The sequence below is a fragment of the Corvus kubaryi genome, unplaced genomic scaffold (genome assembly GCF_017639235.1).
Source record: "Corvus kubaryi isolate FWS band 111438036 unplaced genomic scaffold, C.kubaryi_AGA036_p1.0 133, whole genome shotgun sequence".
Taxonomy (NCBI): Eukaryota; Metazoa; Chordata; class Aves; order Passeriformes; family Corvidae; genus Corvus; species Corvus kubaryi.
Window position 1 is genome coordinate 11,774,429 of NW_024580667.1, and position 19,224 is coordinate 11,793,652.

Below are 19,224 nucleotides of genomic sequence, written 5' to 3' on the forward strand. Positions count from 1 at the left end.
GTATTCCTTGTTGCTTGCTAATGGCAGGACATCACCACTACAGAAGCTGGTTTTTGAAGCATGTTGCAATTGTAATCAACAAATTTTAGGCAATAATGGCTACTGAAGTAAATGTGATGCACCCCAGTCATGTTCATTATCTGTCATAATTTGCTTAAGATGCAATGTACCTGGATATTTATCTGAACATCTGTTAAAGACTCGATATTTCTAGCATTTCATGAGTACTGAGATCTCACTAGGCATACATTTTTTATGCTTTTAGTTGTCCAAATCCAACTTGAAAGCAAAATATTAAGTTCACATGGCAAGACAGTTCACCAAGACTGAATGGAATATGTATGGCAAGACAACAGAGCCTTTACATCTGTTTTCAGCCATAATTGCAGTTCTGAATGTGATGTTAAGCTCTAGCATGTAAAAAATCCTCCTTAGATATGGGGGAAAGTTAGAAAAATAGGTTCAATTCTCTTTTGGTGGTAGTAAGTTACCATTAGTCACATTATTGTTCCAGTTAAGTTTGGAAACCTAGGTGCTTAGAAACTATGAAATTTTGTACTCATACTAGTAAGAATTCACTGAGAAACCTGATTCCAAGGGTTTGGTTTAATGCAGGATCATAACCAAGTTTTTATTTGGAAATCTTCAGATCATGAGAAGTAAATCAAAGGCAAGGAAAGTAAGCTAATAAATGATCATTTCAGCAATCACTTATTTTATTGATAATACCAAATTCACTACTACAAAGGGAGGGAGAAGGGGGAATGTGAGTTTTAAAAAAGCAAAAATAGTAAACTGTCCAGCTGACTCAAATTTCTGCAAAAATGCCAGTCTTGTCCTCAGTTGTCTTAGCCTTTATGAAAAAATTATTAATATTTTAAAAATCCATAAATCCTTTTGTTTTAGTAATTTGTGAGGATGTCACTATTTCCCATTTAATTTTAAAAAAGTAAATCGGCATGCTTTTCAAGGTCTCTTGATGATGTTCTGGTAATCTCTGGGTAATGCAAGGGATGTTAACGTAAGTAAGAATTGGGCACAGAAACAGACATCAAACTGATATCATATAACATGTTTAACTTTCTCATGTACCACAATATGTATCTATACATGTACGTAGCCAGAAAACCTGTGACAGGTTTTTTTTGGGGTTTTTTTTTTTTCATTTCTAGATTTAAAATTTGTCTCTGCTGGAATTAATTTTGTGTTAAGGGTATTAAAAACAATACCAGTCAAGAAATCCCATGATACTGAAGAAGGAAATGAAACACCCTTTAATTGAGGCTGGTTATCCTTTATTAGTACATGCAACACTAGGTTACTTTTTGGAAGTTATTTTGTTATGCATTGATTCATATAAGTTTCTGGATCAAATTTGTTCACATATTTATTGTCATATCTGAAAATTATTTTATTAGCACATTTGCTGTACTGTCCTATGAATTTCAGTAAGATAAAACTAGAGATTAATTTTTAAAAGCTGATTTTTGTGTTTCAGATTTGTATGAACTTCTGAAAGAATCCTTTTTTTTTTTAACTCATTGAGATCACTTAAGTTAAACCAAAGTTAATTTGGCAGAGTATCTTGAATAATCCTTTTAGATTATGAAACGAAGGAATAGAAGGAAAAAATTGAAAGTAGATTTGGCTTTGCAGAATCTAAAACTGTCAAATTGGGTTTTGTTGAAATCATACTGACTACTTGAATTTCATAGCAAAATACATTAATTTGACTTGGTTTTATTTTCTTTTAAGAATTCTTTCTAATTTTTAATGCAGGTCTTCCTTGTCAAAAAAATCTCAGGATCAGATGCTAGGCAGCTTTATGCAATGAAGGTATTGAAAAAGGCTACCTTGAAAGGTAAGTGTTGTTTAGAACAAGAGAAAAATAAAAAAGATGAATCAGGGACATTATACCAAAACCTACTTTTTACACAGGTGCTGCTCTACAGACTGTCATCCAGCTTTCTTCTCTGAAACAGGAAATAGCAGAATACTCTGCTTTGTGTTGTAAACCTGGAAAGATTAAGGATTAAAAATACCGTACTGGTAGTTAGCGAGGAAAGCAGATTCCTTCCCATGCAACTTCCCTTATGTGATGGTGGGTTAATAGAGTGGTTGTGTTACATCTGCCACCTGACTTGCTCCTGAGCTGTTACTTGAAACTTAATATCCTTCCGTTTTTCCTTTGCTGTGTGCCACCAAGGATACAGTTAATGCCTTTTGCTCAGTTTATAATTAGGTCATGATATTTAAAAGTGCATTATGTCGGCTGTTTTATTCTAGAAGTTCTAAGCACATGACTTAGTCTTTTTTTTAAAGCAGACATATACAGTACATTTGCCCCAAACTTTTGGCACACGGTCTTGATGTAGAATGTATTTTATAAAATCTTAAGTTAATCATCTAAGTTACTTGAGCCAAAACGAACTGTGAATTGATCTGTTTATTGGGTGCTTTTGATCTTGAATGCTGTCAGTGGCAAAATAAGTTCAAGCCTGCATGATCCCAATTCTGTCTCAGAGAATTCTGTAAGAAAAAAGAAAGAAGTTTTTTACTTTAGATCAAAATGAAAGTCATCTTTCACATTAATATCTTAACCAGGATGAATGCTTGTTCTTTCATGCCACTGTTTAATAGTTTTGTCTATGTGAAGTTCTTCCAATTCATGACTGTATTGAAATTGAAATGATAGTTTTGGGATGGTTCCAACAGCTTGTTGTGCTTTACCTATGTTATTGATTATTATATCGAATTTCAGTTTTAACATACAGTTTCACCTCAAAATACTTACAGAACAGTGGAGGGAACAAAAACATTGGATTATCAACTTATGCTAAAATGTTGAAATTTTTTCATTTACGATCTAGAGCTGAATGCCACAGATTTTACACTTAAAACTATTACAGCGGGTGTGTATTTGAACAGTTTCCTATATTTTGATTCCTTTGTGTTTTGTGGCACGTGTCATTCCCATTATTTACTTCCTATTTTTCTGAAATTGATTTCCACTCATTTAAGGTATGTTAATATCCTCAACAGACTTTCATTCCCCAGCCTGTTAATAGCTCAGGACTAGTCAAAGGTCACTCAGCAGTTGCTTTTTTAAGATGTTCAAAGGCTTCTCTTCATCACCTTTTGATTGCAGTTTAACCTTGTGCAAAAATTACAGTCCAGGCTGTGGTTCTGGTTTTGCCTACAGATGTCAGAGACTGATAAATACTGAAATTGGCACCGTGACTTTTAATTGGGAAAGGAGACTCTTTGAGGCACTAAGAATTCAAGGATGCAAAAGGTTTAAGCAGAAAGGTGACACCATCAGGAGGATGCCACAGTTCTCAGCACTTTGTATCTGGATTATCAGATGCTTTTCATTCACTGCTTGCTTGTGATTCATGTTTTAGGAAGAACAGAGTTGCAAGCAAATTAAGGTTACTATTGAAACTTTAATATGAAATCAACTGGAATTAATTATATTTTCCATAATTGCAACTTTTTTCTATCTATAATACTATATTTTTAAATAATACAGTGTATTACTTGGTTTGTCTGTGTTTCTTTAGCTCTTTCAAATCTATTTCATAAAGACATTTTTGTGCTCTGTAATTAAAGATAAGAAGACCACACTTGAAAACATGTGTACCTGATCCACAAAACAAAATTAGAGAGAATATTTTCATAGGAATGCAGCTGTATTAGCCAGAACACATTGATGTAACTACAGTCCAACTTTTTAATGTTTAGAGCAAATCTAAGAATGTATACATATAATTTTGTTTACTGCAGAGACTAGTCTATTAATATACTCTGATGGAAGGTGTTATCTTTCAGTGCCCCTTTATGATGAGGAGAGAGAAACAGAGCCAAAACATTGCTAGAGCATCTGGCATCAAATGTATTAAGAAAAAATCAGTGCTTCCAATAGAATGCATATAGAAATTACAGTCAAACAAAAGTCAGATGTCAAGTCAAATAATGGCTGATGCTAATGCCTGAAATGAGCTCAGTTCCTCACACTTTTTTTTGCTTGGAGTTTTATAAGTCCGTACTTTCCATGTTACTGTTGCATAGCTGCAGACACTTGGATGTCTTTCAGATTTTTTTTCTCAACTGAACCTGCCTAAAAAAAAAAATATTCTGAGTTTCAATCTTGTAATTCAGATGAACTGCTGAAACAGTTAAACTGCACAACTATCTTGTGACATTTTAATGGCTTTAGATGCAAAGGTTAACATTCAAATGTGGCGTTTGCTCTGTGTTTGAGCACTTATTTCATGAGCTTCCATTTTTAGGGATGTGTTCTGCAGGCAGATGGAAACTTGATACTTGTATTCATTCATGAAAATGTATCTATATAACTTTTTCACAAGTACCTGTATGGTTGTAAGCACCTGTTTCTGGGAAAATATAGATAAATGCCTAAACACCATTTTGCTTTTTGTCCTCTTTTTTATTTTCTGCCTTGTTATGTTTTAATATCTGAGAACTCTGGCTTGTTAACTGTACAAGGAATGCTATCAACTTCAACTTTGGATGGGACTTCACTGCTCTGGAGTGCTTCCTTCGGGAAGATAAAACATTTGTGAAAGGAGCAGTAACAAAATGTAGAATAGAGGGCAAGAGAAAAATGCAGCATCTTAAACCACTGAAAGCAAACTTTCACAGCTCTCCCCTGTGTAGGGTTTTGAATCTTGTCTGTGTCCTGGCTGATTTGGAGCTTCAGATGGGAACCATGCACTGACTGGACTTGGCAGGAGAGTTGTGGAGAACAGCTGAAGCAGGTGCTGTGCTCAGCTGACCACCCTGCCTCTATTCCTGCATTGCTGGCATGTGATGCTTGGTAGGGTTTAATCTCTCGTGGCATGGGAGCACTTCCATGTCCCCTTCAGAGCCACCATGGAGGGACAGCACAGGCAGCTTGAGCAGCAACTGCTTCTAATGTCTGATATATTTCTCCATGCACATTTACTCTCAGTAAACATTCTTAAAATCAAAAAGATAATCTGAAGTATACACTACATTGAATCAATAGCATTTGTATTTTAAGTTCATAATAAGGGAAATGAAAAAAAAATTTCCCTTCCAAGTTGTAAAGGACTTAATAGTGTGAGTTATTTAATGAGTTAAACCAATATAAATATCTTTATGATACTGGGATTATATTTATGCTGTTTGTTTTGCTATAACTTTAATTCTTTATGCTTTTCAATAGTAGAATGTTTTCTCTACATAGCTGTGGCAGTTTTGCTCTAATGTTTAAAAGATTAGCTAAGTATAGAGAAGACTGAAGGGTGGTTATGTTTTCTCATGTGCTTTTGTTACATTTATTTGCCTAGTGTTAGGTTTTGTCAATAGCAAAAAAGATATTTATCAGAAAAAAATGTGGAATAAATTCAGTTCTCAGCTGTGTGCAGTATAATGGCCTGCAGACAATTATAATATTACAGGACACAATGGGAAGTACATCAGGAAACATATGAGAAATACTGAGTCATAATGTAAAGTTGTGTTTTGGTTTGGTTTTTTGGGGTTTTTAGGAGTTTTTTTATCTTGCTTGCTCATGTTCTATTGTAGTTCGAGATCGGGTTCGGACAAAAATGGAACGTGATATCCTAGTAGAAGTTAACCATCCTTTTATTGTCAAGTTACATTATGGTAAGTTGCAGAAAAATTCATTTTTATAGGATGAAAATGTGTGTTTGTCAAGATAGTTCCTAATACTTGCATTGTGGTTCAGAAAATCATAGAACTTTAGTGTGTTAAGTCCCAATTGTGCAAAGACTTGCTCTGTAACAATTCTCATGCAAAATAAGCATGACTGACTTCATGCAGTGTTAAATCTTTATAGGACTAAGAGTCCGTAGCCCTTTGTGCTATTAAAAAGCAGTTACTTATTAATGACTAGCCATTATTTTCCAAAACCTCTAATCTTTTGTATAACATACACTTTAAGTTATTTCCTACAGTTGCTTTGTTTACTCTATAGAAAACGTATGCAATGGCATTAATTCCACTTGCATCAAGATCGGTGGAAATTAGCCTTTTAATTTTAATAGTATGAGCAGCTGTAACAGAATACTTATGTGTAAAGGGGGAGGATATCAGTACTCTTAACATGTGCAAAAAAAAAAAAAGTTTCTGGTTTGTTTGGGGTTTTTTTAGTTCTTTTTTTCTTGGGGTTTGTTTTTTCCTATAGTTAAACCTCCTGTCTCTCTCACTTTCTGATGTGGCTTAAATTATGTACCTTTCACTATTTTATGTGCCATTCTTTTGGAAACTAGACTAAATGTCCCTGTTAAGCTGAATTTCTAGAGATTTTAAAAGGTGCGTTAGTTACTAGTTTGCCCTTTAAAATCTGGCTTCTTACATTAAAATCTGGAATAAAATGCTGGCTATCCTAAGTAAAGTTTATTTTTTAAGAAATTTTATTGGTGATTTGCTTTACTTTCACATAGCATGGGAATTACTTGGTCCATGGTCGAGGATCAGTTACCTAATTCATTTGAATACATTTTTCCACAAAGGAGAAAGTAAAATTAATTTTAATAATGAAAATAGTGGTGAATTATTTGGTATGTTATTTTCCTGATCATGCATAAAGTTAGGCGATTTTTTTTGTTTTAATTTATCTTTTCAGCTTTTCAAACAGAAGGGAAGCTGTATCTTATTTTGGATTTTCTCAGGGGAGGAGACTTGTTTACACGTTTATCCAAAGAGGTACACTTTTTTATTTGAAAAATCATCCGTTGATAGAATTTGACTATAAATTGTCTGTATTAGGAGAGTTTACATTTTAAATTCTGTTTCCATTGAATAAAATCTTAATCTGTTTTTAACCAGGTATGTTTTTTGTATGGTTGGATTTTTTTGCATAGAATAGTCACTTCATGGAAGGGCTGATGGCAATTTACGTTATCTCTGAAAGAAGTCTTAGACAAGCAGTGTTTCTGTGCTGCTTTTTATACCTGGCAAAATTTTCTTCTCCTATTGCTACCATGCTTAAATATAAGACTCAGAGCCTGGATTTATACAAAGTGAATGTGTTCAAATTAACTGATTTATGTCTGGTTTAGTATCCAGAATTCAGGGGCAGATAAGATATATTCTTTTTTTACCCATGAATGCAAAATTGCATTATGTATGAATATTTAAAAAGCAATAATTGTATTCCACTTCTTTTAGCAATTTTCAAAAAGTGAATATTTTGCCTCAGTCATGATGGTAATATGTCTGTGTAGATACAGGAAATAACAGGTTTGAAGAGTTTCATTACCTCAATTTAATTTGAATGTAATTCCTAAAATAAATGTCAACATCTAATATATCACCATATTTTTTAAAGTTTTTGTTTTCCATTACTCAAAATTTTGCAACAAGTATCTTTTAGGATAGAGATTATATCCAATGTGTATCTGGTAGTCTGGACTTGCAGTTATAGCTGCTTTCCATTTTCCTTTGCTACGACAGTATCTGGGACAGCTGGGTCACCACTGCAAAGCTATATTGTTATTAAGAGGAGAGTAGAATGGAATTTACTTTGTGTATAGATGTATCCTTCTGTACTGACCACATAAATTACTACATTTATTTTCATGATGCTATCTGTTTCAAGTTGCCTTTTGTGTTTGTTTTGTCACAGATAACAAATAAGTTATTAGTGCTCTAAAATTGAGGTACTTTTCTCTTGAAGTTCATAGTTCATTTTTGATTCCCAAAAAAGAATGTATATTGGCTTTCTGCTGAGGTCTTTTTCATCTTGATCCACTTGCATTTTATGAAATTTAATGTGGTTACATGAGAAATATTCATTATAGGTACCTGAATCTAAGCAAAGTGTTTATAACTGGTGAGTGAAATGGGCATGCTGGATGCTATTAATATCATCCTCATACCAATCCATGTGATTTTGAAATAGATTAGAGGAACTAAAAGTTGTTGCTTTTTTCCTGTTGACTACAAAGGGAAAAGTGATTAATTCAAAGCTGGATGTCTGCAGATGTTTAAGGTTAGGAAAGATGAGTCCCATGCAATGGTTTTAAAGAATGTAGTGTGGGTGTACTATCCTCCTCATGGGATCTTTTATTATTTGAGCTTTTAAATGTTTCTTATAGAGATTTCCCTTCTTGAATATGCCTGCACTAAATATTGGCTCTTTTGTAGAAGTAACATCAGCAACAACCTTTTGTACAAGCTTTAGTATCGCTTTCTATCTTGAAACTAAGGGGAAAATATATTCTCCATTCTTAACTCTTGTTTTAAATCATGTTCATCTTTGCTCCCTATTGCCATTCTTTTTTCCAGGTCTGTATGCTTTATCTTAAGGTATTAGTCTTAGATTCTAAAAACAAAACAAATTAAATAACTGAGTAGTAACTGAAATAGAATCCAATCATGCAGAATATTTTTTTATTTTTATCTTTTTCTACAGTCTCAGAAGAGTTAAATTGTAATGTATTCTGTCAGGAATCACAGCATCTGATATATTGGGACAATATGTTCATTTCAATGAGCATAAACAGAGATTAGTTTATCTTCCTAAACCAAAAAGTGGGATTGCTACCTGGGATCCTCCCTGTGCTCTTACACAGGCTGTTTACTTTGTTTACTCTTCCATCTGCCTTTTCTGCAGTTACATCTCAGGCTGCACCTTGGGCCTTTTACAATCACTGTAACTTCTTTCTCAAAGTACCTAGAGACGGTCATTCCAAAACCAAGATACATATGCTTTTCTTCCCTCTAACTTTGTAGATGAAATTTGGGCATTTGGACTTCTTCGGTCCATTTGTTGTCTGGAAATGAAATGGTCCCATCCAACCAAGAGGTAGTCACATTCTTTAAGTGCTTCCAAAATATTTCAGTTTCACTACGACGTGTCTGTCTGTTCTCTTGAACAATCAGAAACAGATAATCTCCTGGTTTGCAGAAAGAATAATATATTGCCTTTAAAAGTCCTTTTTCAAGTATGTCCAAGTATTTCAAGTATGAAATAGTGTGGGTTACAAAATCCTAGGTTTTGTGTAACCAAGAAATTTGAATTTTCTAGTGTTTTGCGTGGAAATGAATTCAAGTATTAAAAGAAACCCTTCTGAAAAACCACTGTTGTTATTGTTTAGTTGGTGCTGGTGTAACCTTTACAGATCTCATATGTGAAATACATTGTGTTACTTTTTCAGGTGATGTTCACAGAAGACGATGTTAAATTTTATCTGGCAGAGTTAGCACTTGCTTTAGACCATCTACATAGTCTTGGAATAATATACCGGGACCTAAAACCAGAAAAGTAAGGCTCCTCTATGAGAAATGCAGTGTATTAATTTCATTTCTATAGCACTTCTACCTATGCACTTTTTCCCAACTGTTAAACTTCAGTAATTTACTAAATAAATTGAACAGAGGGAGGTGGGGGCGGTTTATGAGCTATTTTCATTTAAAAAGTTGGATTTCCTGTCTCAAAGAGGAAAAAGGATCATAGCTGAGGAGCTAGAGGGGCTCGTTGAGAGAACTTTAAACTCTGTTTGAGGGGGAATGGGGACAAAAACAGAGATAAGCCTTGGTGTGGCACACCACTCTTTGAGGGACGGTGTTCTACCAAGGTCCTTTGGTCTGCCATAGCAGTGGAGTTAGGGGATGGAGGTCCTTGCAGCAGAAAGGAAGAAAGGATTATCAATGTGTTAGAAATCCCAGAAGCAGAAGACAACAAAAAAATATTTGTAAAAATCAGCGACAAAAGGAGGGCCAAGGAGAATCTCCATCCTTTGTTGGATGTGAGGGGAAACATAATGACAAAGGATGAAGAAAAGGTTGAGGTACTTCCTGTCTTTCTTGCCTTAGCCTTTAATAAGAAGACCAGTTGTTGTCAAGGTACCCAGCTCAGTGGAAGACATAGAATGGGAGCAGAATTAAGCCCCCATAATCTAGGACGGAATGGCCAGCAGACTGCTTATACAACTTAGAACCTCAAAAGTCCATGGGACTGGATGGAACTCACCCAAGAGTACTGAGGGAGCTGGTAGAAGAACTCACCAAGCCACTTTCAATCATTTACCAGCAGTCCAGGTCAACCATGGAGGTCCCAGGTGACTGGAAGTTGGCGAATGTGACACCCATCTATAAGAAGGGTTGGAAGGAGAAGCAGGAAACTACAGGCATGTCAGCCTGACCTCATTGTCAGGGAAGGTCATGGAGTCATCATCTTGAGTGCCATCATGTAACATGTACAGGACAACCAGGGGTTCAGGCCAGGCCAGCCTCGTTCTATGCAAGGCAGGTCCTGCTTGACCAACCTGATCATCTTCTATGATGAAGTTACCTGCTTAGTGGATGAGGGAAAGGCTCTGGATGTTGTCTGCCTAGACTTTAGTAGAGCCTTTTGTGACATCCCACCCTTAAGGTGAAAGGAGCACTCAAGATTTGTAAATGCTCATGGTGGAAAGAAATAACAAAAGTCAGAGGGTCTGAAAAAATCACAAGCTTTTATTAGTAAATTACGTACCTGGTGTGGAAATTGATATTTTAGTTCCTGACCTACTATAAAAGTACATGACAGTGGGGTTTGGATAAAGGGGTAAGAGGAAAAGGAAGAGAGAAAAGAAAAGGTGAATTAAAGAGGGGGAGAGAGAGAGAAGGAGAGAAAAAGAGATCAGTCTTGGCTCCAGTGTCAGTCCAACTGATGGGATGGATATCCAGGGTCCAGGGGGCACCACCTGGGCTTAGTGAGGGTATGTTTTTATAGATAGGTTTCCCTGCCGTGAAGGTAAGTTTCTCATTTTCTATACAAATTAGTTGTCACCCAGTCTGTTCTTTCAGACCTTTCTGGAAATGGGTTGGAGGTCTTTGGGGATATTGGGTGGTCTTTTCTTCCCCTACAGTCCATGCCCACTTCTCAACCTCATTCCTGTGCTTGTGCTGTACTGGGTTGTGCTTATCTTCAGGAATTAGAACAAGGATGTTTGTCCCAGAAAAGTGGTGCTGTATCTCTGCCCTCTTCTTTGGGCACGTCTTGTTCTTTCTCATAGTGTGTTATTACCAGCAATCCTTGCTTATTACTAGCAATTCTTATCTGTTGTTACCAACAATCTGTGGTTGGCTGCACAGCTAGATGACTTTCAGTGTTTGAGACATACACGTTAGCCCCTTATCTTCTGTGATTCTACACCTTTGACACTGTTTTCCACAGCATTCTCCTGGAGAAACTGGATTCCCATGGTGTGGATGGGTGCACTCTTCACTGGGTAAAAAACTGATTGGATGACCAGGCCCAGAGAGTGGTGGTGAATGGAATTACATCCAGCCAGAGGCTGGTCATCAGTGGTGTTCCCCAGGGCTCTGTGTTGGGACCAGTCCTGTTTAACATCTTCATTGGAGACCTGGACGAGGGGATTGAGTACACCCTGAGCAAGTCCACAGACAACACCAAGTTGGGTGGAAGTGTTGATCTGCTGGACGGCAGGAAGGCAGTGTTTGCATATGGCACTTGAGGACATGCTTTAATGTTTCCCTCCATGGAAAGTGCGAAGTGGAAAAGGAAAGGGATAGGACCTGGCTCATGTCTTACCCCCAGGATGAAATGCAGCTGGAGGAACTAAATCCACCGTGTAGGGGGTGTTAAAAAATCCGGTTCTTGGATACCTTGCATGCTTTGCAGTGCAGTAATATTCAGTAGTGGTCAAGGACAGTTGGCATCTTGGAGAAGCATGGCCTTTCTTGTGATTGAAGTGAAAAGGTGGAAGCCTAAGGTCTGCTCCAAGTATAGGGCCTGTGGGTCCTGTCCTTTGCTACAACATGAGAATATTTATTACTTGATGTTATTTGAAGTGGTCAATAACCTTTGAAATGGTAATTACAAATTAATACTTGTTTTGTATGCATATGAAAACATACCTGGTATAAGAGAAACAGAAGTATGCCTCTGTTTTTAACAATTATGATGATGCTGCGTGTGCTGCCGATGGCCAAAACTGCAAGTTCAATATAAATGTTACTACATACTGAATTTAATCAAATATCAAATAGTCGAATAAAACTATGATAAACTGACTGTTTCTTAATCTTTAAAAAGAAAGAATGGAAGGAAAAGAAAATGTCTAGTCTGAAAGTATCTTCTAATAATTCATTTTCATGCATGTTTAATTTTGCCTGTCTTTGTGTATCCTCTTCTGTTTATTCCTAAATATTGTCAGTATGTTGTCTGAAACAACACTTAAAAGATATTTTAATTAGTTTTTATATTCTTTTTACTGTTTTTTAGCATCCTGCTTGATGAGGAAGGACATATCAAACTGACAGGTGAATAAAGAAATTGCAATACTAGGATCATTTCTGTTCACAGTAAAATCTTTGCATGTTCCTTTTGGTAAACCAGTATGATAAAATAAGTTATTTTAACTGATCGGTAATTTAATTGTGGAAGCAAGTAGTGTAATTAGCTTAAAATAAATGAAATACATAAATATTTCAATAAGATACCTGCTTTACAAGTATATCTGGTGTTACGGACCTATGGTAATGTGGGGAGGGAAGGAGAATCCTGTAATTTCCAAATTAGTATTTGGTTGTATATACAAATGATAAAAGCATAACATTTTACGTTATGGTAAAAGTATCAACCTTGAATGTTTTTAAAAAAAAATTTACATTCGGAACTATTTTTTTTTCTTTCAGATTTTGGCTTAAGTAAGGAGTCAATTGATCATGAAAAAAAAGCCTACTCTTTCTGTGGAACAGTGGAATATATGGCACCAGAAGTTGTTAACAGACGAGGCCATACGCAGAGTGCAGACTGGTGGTCTTTTGGTGTTTTAATGGTAGGTTTCTGGTAAATCTAAATAATAGCAAAACTGTGCTTTGCAAGGTGTGGTGAAACAAATCAAACACTAAACCCTAAGGTGAGCTTTACATAAATTTTAACTACAAAGGAAGTCTAAATTGTGTGAAATTAATAACACCACAGAGTTTGGATCCAAGAACATGGACTAGGTATCATATCAACGCCAACAATATGCCATATTTTTATTATCATTTAATTCAAATACTTTACATCTGTAGTAGCTTGAATGTTTTGGGGACCAAGAGGAATATGAAAGTATACAGAAAAATACTGTCTATTCCAAAGTGGGGAAGAAATTTAGATCCAAAATTTAAATTTGAATTTACATTGAAGAGGAAAAAGAAGATTGCTAACTTTCTAGTTAGAGTCTACGGTGTAATTACAAGTTAGTGGAATAATGACAACTGTTGTTCTCACACATCAAAATGATCTAAATGACACTGAGCTGATACAGGATATAGTTGCTCAGTTGCTTAAGGCATTTCTGAGAGGCGTAATTACTGTAAAGTTGCAGGGTCAGGGAAATATATATATGGAGTATGAATTGGAAAAGAATAACAGATCATGTTTGGTATTTAAGGAATGCTGAAAGACTTTTCATATTTAAAATATTTGTTTGCATTTTTGACATGGAGATTAAATAATTCTATAAATGTATTCATTTCTTACTGCTTTTGCTACATATACCTGTAACAGTACAACTAATGTGTGTGCTTTATAGTACAAGAAGGACTTTTGGGTCTGAAAATAGGTCATCCTATTGCTTTATGATGACTAGAATGCTGTTGTGATCTGAAAACTGACTATGTAAAAGTAGCAGCTGATAACTCTCTCCAGACAAGCATACGCACTCCTCACAGCCTCACATTTTATCACTAAGAACAATTAAAAGATAATTACAATGTAGTTGCAGAATATTTGTTGTTGATAACACAAACATAATTAAACTTCAGCTTTAATTTATAAAGCTGAAAAACATAATTTGGTGTTTATCAAGTGGATATGGTATAATTGAAAATTGCTGAAAGATGTTAGCTGTGACTGGGGTGGCTTTCACAGTCTTAAGTGCATTGCATGTTAAATACTTTGGCTTCTACTTTGAATACAAAAACATGACCTTAAAAACCAAATTCTGTAAATTAGTATATGAAATACTGTGCAGTTTTCTCTAGGACATATTTTTGTTGCTTGCATTTATAGTTTGTAACTTTCACAGACAATCTGTGAATATCTACTTCTAGCTCATTCTTAATTTCTGAGTTGATCAAAAATTCAAGTGATGATTGGTGTAGTCTAAGTACACAGTAAATAGAGTGAAAAGAAGTCATAGCGCAGAGAGGGAGACTTTAAAGATGTTTCAACAAATCATTTGGCTCCTTTTCTGGTGCTGCTAGACATGAAGTATGCTTAAGCCATTGTTAAGAAATATATTCCGATTTGTCCTTTAAAACAGTGACAGCTTTAAGGGATGCCATACAAGTAAAAACATTCATTTCAAGTTTTCAAAAGCACTGAGGTACTCTCCTCTTGAAATAAAACGTAAGTAGGGAGGCCAGTGATGGCTTATTCTTTAAGTACTACTGGCCTATTAATGTTGGAATATAGTATTTGGGAGGGGTGACAAAGAATACATGTGTCGGGCTGTTAATTTGTCACAAGCACACACATTTGTATTGGGAGCTTGCTAAAGAAACTATATTTCAAGCAAGTGTAAGTGGAGCACTCCAAATTTACCTTTTTAAAAAGGTTTTTTTTTTTCAAGTGCACCTTGTGAAGGTATTTCTAAACCAAAAACAAAACTTTTTTTCTTAGAGTTCTGGCTTATCCCTCTCACATCTTTGACAATTGTCTTAAGCGTTCAAGTTAAAAGTAGGCTTTTTTCATGTTGGCATGACTATTAAATTTAATTTTTTAAAATATATCTGTAAAAAATATTATTTAGAGTATGATGTATCTAGCAGTAGTGAAGAGATGGCAGTAAGAAATTCAAATTTTATTTCAATAAAATGGTGTTTTAAAGAATACTGTTAGTGCAACTTCATGCTCTTATTGTAGATCTGCAAATACTACAGTCACACATTATTTGTTCAAGTTATCCACATACATTTTTTATGTTTAGGAGACTGAATGTTTGGGTCATACCAGAAAAGAGGGAAATAGAGGATACCTTGTGTTCAGGATGACTTAAGTTTGCATAAGCTGTTCAGAGGGTTCCTTTATAATTATTTTTATTTTTATGTTGTTAACTGTATGCAATGAACTTGCATTGAACTAAATTATTTTGCAATTTTTAAACCAAAAAAAATCAGGTTTCTGCCTAAGTGCTGGCTACCATGACTGCTGCCAGACTGCTTTCACTGCCTCACTTATATCTGATACCCCTGTGTATACTGCAGTCCAACAGGAGTGCCTTTATATTTATCTATTTTTACTCAGTCACTTTCAGAACAAATCAGTATTTTAGCAGTGTCTGTTGCTTACTGCCAGGCACTGTAGAATGTGCATGCACGTACTGTGTAGCTCTTCCATGTTCCTTCAGGCTTTATTTCCACTGTATGCATACAGTAACCACTTTCCATCATGCATGTCTTTGTCAATCAGCTAACCTTTTCCCCTTCCCAATGAAGGCTATGTACATGCCAATTTTCAGAATTTTGACCTTTTTAAAAATTTCTGCATGAGGAGAAATCATCACTAACTTTTGAAAGGAAAACCTTTTTCCCTACCCCCACTCCCTTTTATTGAAAACTAAAAATACAGTTGTAAAGATCAAGACTTCCTAGAACAAACTTTTTAGGCAGAAATGAAATACAGAACATTATAGTCTAAATTGTTCAGATAAAAGCATGTAAAGCAAGGTATCAATATAGGAAAATATTTTGCAGCTTTAAAAATGGCAAAGGCTGCTCAATGTTCTTAGCAATTTAAACTGTACAATGAAGTTGTTTTGCACAGACTTGATTGTTAACATGCATGAATTTTGGAAGGTTAAGATGCTAAGTAGTTTTGTCAAAAATTAGTTTTTGTCCAGGTAATGTAATTGATGAAAGTTTTACTCTATACAGTTTGAAATGCTCACTGGTACTCTACCTTTCCAAGGGAAAGACAGAAAAGAAACCATGACTATGATTCTCAAGTGAGTACACTCTTATTTATATATCTCATCAGGTATTCTACAGGGATGCCCTCCGGGCTGCAATATCTAATTTCTACTCTTCCCTCATTTTCAAAGGTACTGGTAAATCCTCACTCCCTATTCCATATTATTAATTCCCTTTGCTGCCTATCTAATATGCTTTACTATTCCTCCGCCATACCAGGTACAAAGGATTTCATAGCAGCTCTTTAATCTGTAATAATGACTTCTCCAACCGTATGATCTTGCCCATCTTATATCCATAATATTTTTTAACTTTCTTATCCTTTTTGATAACCTGTGCATTTTTTCCTTGTTGGTTTTTTTTTTTCCTTTGTTTTAGGCTTTTGGTGGTTTTTTGAGAAAGTATTTTCACTCCTTATGCTTCTTTATCTTACCAGCTCCTCACCCTACCTCTTTATATTAATGGTGCTGCCAACAACTTGCCTCCCCAATGCTCCTCCTTTCTGTACTCTCCTGTGACTTGCCTAGGCTCCAATTTTCCCCTTTGCTATTTTCAGCATAGATTTTGCATTAGCTCTCTTGTGGGAATTGCTTCCCTTCGTGCAGTTGATGTTCCTGTTTTTGCTAATGAAGATCTGCTTTTTTCCTTGCCAATTCCCCACGTATTCGCTAAACTAATACAACCTATGGCATAACTCCCCCATTTTTGGGACTGTAGCCAAACACTGTGCAAACAAGTCTGTTTCCTCATATCACAGGTTCACTTCTCTGTTTCCATCTATTTTTAACTAATACCATTTTTTTCATGGAAGCCCATAAGACTATCTTAGTTTTCTCATTTGTTTTCTGCTTCATTGTTTATCATTGTTCTCAGTACTATTAACCACTTGTCTACCCATGTATCAAAGATGGAATTTCTTTTGCACCAACAGCCTGTTTTGAAAAATAAATATATGGAACTCTTTCATTTTTTCTCTAAGTAATTAGAACGTGAAAACCACTAGAAAACACACTCATTATTTTCCTTGCTTTTGCTTTCATAATGTATAAATGTTATGTTATTCTTTGCCCTTGTTTTTCTTCCTCATATTATTTGCAAATATATTTAGTGATGCTAGTTTCTTCTGCTGCCTCAGCATCATGCCAGATCAAATCTTCATGTTGTTATTATTCAGTGTCTTTAACTAAAAAGTTCTATCTATTCACAGCAAGCATAAACTTCTGACCACCTCCTATTTACAAGAAGCTAGTCTGAGATAGTTCTGCTGCACTCTCACTTGTTTCAGGAGCCATGCATTTTTTTCTGTGTCTCATGAGTCACATCTTTCTCTTCTTCTCTTTGCCTGCATGTGACTCCGCTCTGTTCCTCAACAGTCTTTTCATTGGTGCTATAAATATCTTCTGTATTCAGCTGCCATTTAGAATATCCTTGTATCTTTCCAGGTAATTGAAGTTCATAGTCATTCATAGCCCAGAGAGGGGCACTGAATGGAGTGAAATCCAGCTGGTAGCTGGTCACAAGTGGTGCTCCCCAGGGGCCAGTCCTGTTTAACATCTTTATCAACAACCTGGACAAGGGGATTGAGTGTACCCTCAGTTTGCAGGTGCCCCCAACCTGGATAAGAGGGAATGTGGATCTGCTGGAGGGTAGGAAGGCTCTGCAGAGGGATCTGGACAGGCTGAATCAATGGGATGAGGCCAGTAGAATGAGGTTCAGTGAGGCCAAGTGCCAGGTCCTACACTTGGGTCACAACAACCTCAGGGAACACTCCAGGCTTAGGGAAGAGTGGCTGCAAAGCTGCGTGGCAGAAAAGCACCAGGGTGTTGGTCAACAACTGCTGAACATGAGCCAGTGTGTGCCCAGGTGGCCAAGAAGCCAATGGCATCCTGATCTGTGTCAGCAATAGTGTGGCCAGCAGGACCAGGACAGTGATTGTCTCTCTTTACTCAGCACTGGGGATGCCACACTTCAAATCCTGTGGCCAGTTTGGGCTTCTCACCATGAGGACATTGAGGTGCTGGAGCGAGTCCAGAGAAGAGCAAGGGAGCCTGTGAAGGGTCTGGAGCACAGGTCTTGTGAGGAGTGTCTGAGAGATCTATCTGGGTTTGTTTATCCTAGAGAAAGCTCAGGGGAGACCTTATCAGTCTCTACAACTCCCTGAAAGGAGGCTGTAGCCAGGTGGGGGTTAGTCTCTTCTCCATAGTAGGAAGCAACAGGATGAGAGGAAATGACCTCAAGTTGCACAATGGGAGGTTTAGATTGGATATTGGGAAAAATTTCTTCATTGAAAGGGTTGTAAAACATTGGAACATGCTGCCCAGGGAACTGGCTGAGTCACCATCCTTGGAGGTTTTTTAAAAAGATGTGCCACTTAGGGATATGATAGACTGGGTGGTGCTTATGGTTGGACTTGATAATCTTAAAGGTCTTTTCCAACCTAAACAATTATAGGTTTCTATGATTCTGTAATTACTTTCAGATTTCATTTGAGAATGTATCTCTTAATGCCCTTTCCACCTTCTTTCTTTTTTCACCTTCTAGTCTTTGCAATTGTTATTAGTTTCAAATAGCTGCACAGAAAGTGTGCTATGGTATAAAGACATTTTACCCTCTTTTAATGTTTTGTACACTTATGAATATTATCTTGCACAGAAGTGTTTTGCTTTTGGTAATATAAGCAGCTGAAAACCAGAAGATATTTTAAAGTGTTTTCTGATAAGTTCACACTTTTTTTCCTGGCCTCTATTTTCTTTTTATTTTCTGCATACCTAGTATATTTTTCCTTAAATTTTTCATAAAACTTTAAAATGGACAGGTGTGCATATGAATTCCTGTTTTCATTGTGTATATTTATGATATATTGCTTTTCTTACCTTCTGTTCCTAAAAATCCACAGAAACTGCATTCTTCTTACAACAAATGTTTTTTTGGGTTCTTTATTTCTCACAACATTATCAAGACAAATTTTTGTTTATTTTTGTGTGTTTTACCTAAAACTGGAAAACTCTGCAGTTTGAAAAAAATCATAGGTTGCAGCAATGAAGTTAAATTTTTAAACATCTTTTCTCCTTTACTGAAGAGGTGTGCCTTCATACAAAATTTTGTCAGAATGTCAGAAAAAAATTGCTGTCACTCATGTAGTTGCATAATACATAAACTCTGAGGACCTGGAAATTGCCTTTCCTTCTCCTTTGTCACGTGCCTGATACAAGACTTTGTGAAAGGTGCTCCTTGATGATGGAGAAGGAGCAATGAGTCTTAAATCACTGTGGTTTGCACAAGGGCCTCTCATTCACT

General features: G+C 36.0%; 1 protein-coding gene across 4 annotated transcripts in view; it reads left to right on the forward strand.

The window, feature by feature from the left end:
* RPS6KA3 (ribosomal protein S6 kinase A3) overlaps nucleotides 1–19,224 on the forward strand; it is a 76,370-nt gene that overhangs the window by 35,169 nt on the left and 21,977 nt on the right. For all 4 annotated transcript variants that reach the window (XM_042036605.1, XM_042036616.1, XM_042036586.1 and 1 more), the window contains 7 exons: nucleotides 1,780–1,861; nucleotides 5,575–5,655; nucleotides 6,638–6,717; nucleotides 9,174–9,280; nucleotides 12,248–12,285; nucleotides 12,661–12,803; nucleotides 15,892–15,962. In XM_042036605.1, coding sequence (XP_041892539.1) covers nucleotides 1,780–1,861; nucleotides 5,575–5,655; nucleotides 6,638–6,717; nucleotides 9,174–9,280; nucleotides 12,248–12,285; nucleotides 12,661–12,803; nucleotides 15,892–15,962 — 602 coding nt within the window. The remainder of the gene's footprint in view (nucleotides 1–1,779; nucleotides 1,862–5,574; nucleotides 5,656–6,637; nucleotides 6,718–9,173; nucleotides 9,281–12,247; nucleotides 12,286–12,660; nucleotides 12,804–15,891; nucleotides 15,963–19,224) is intronic.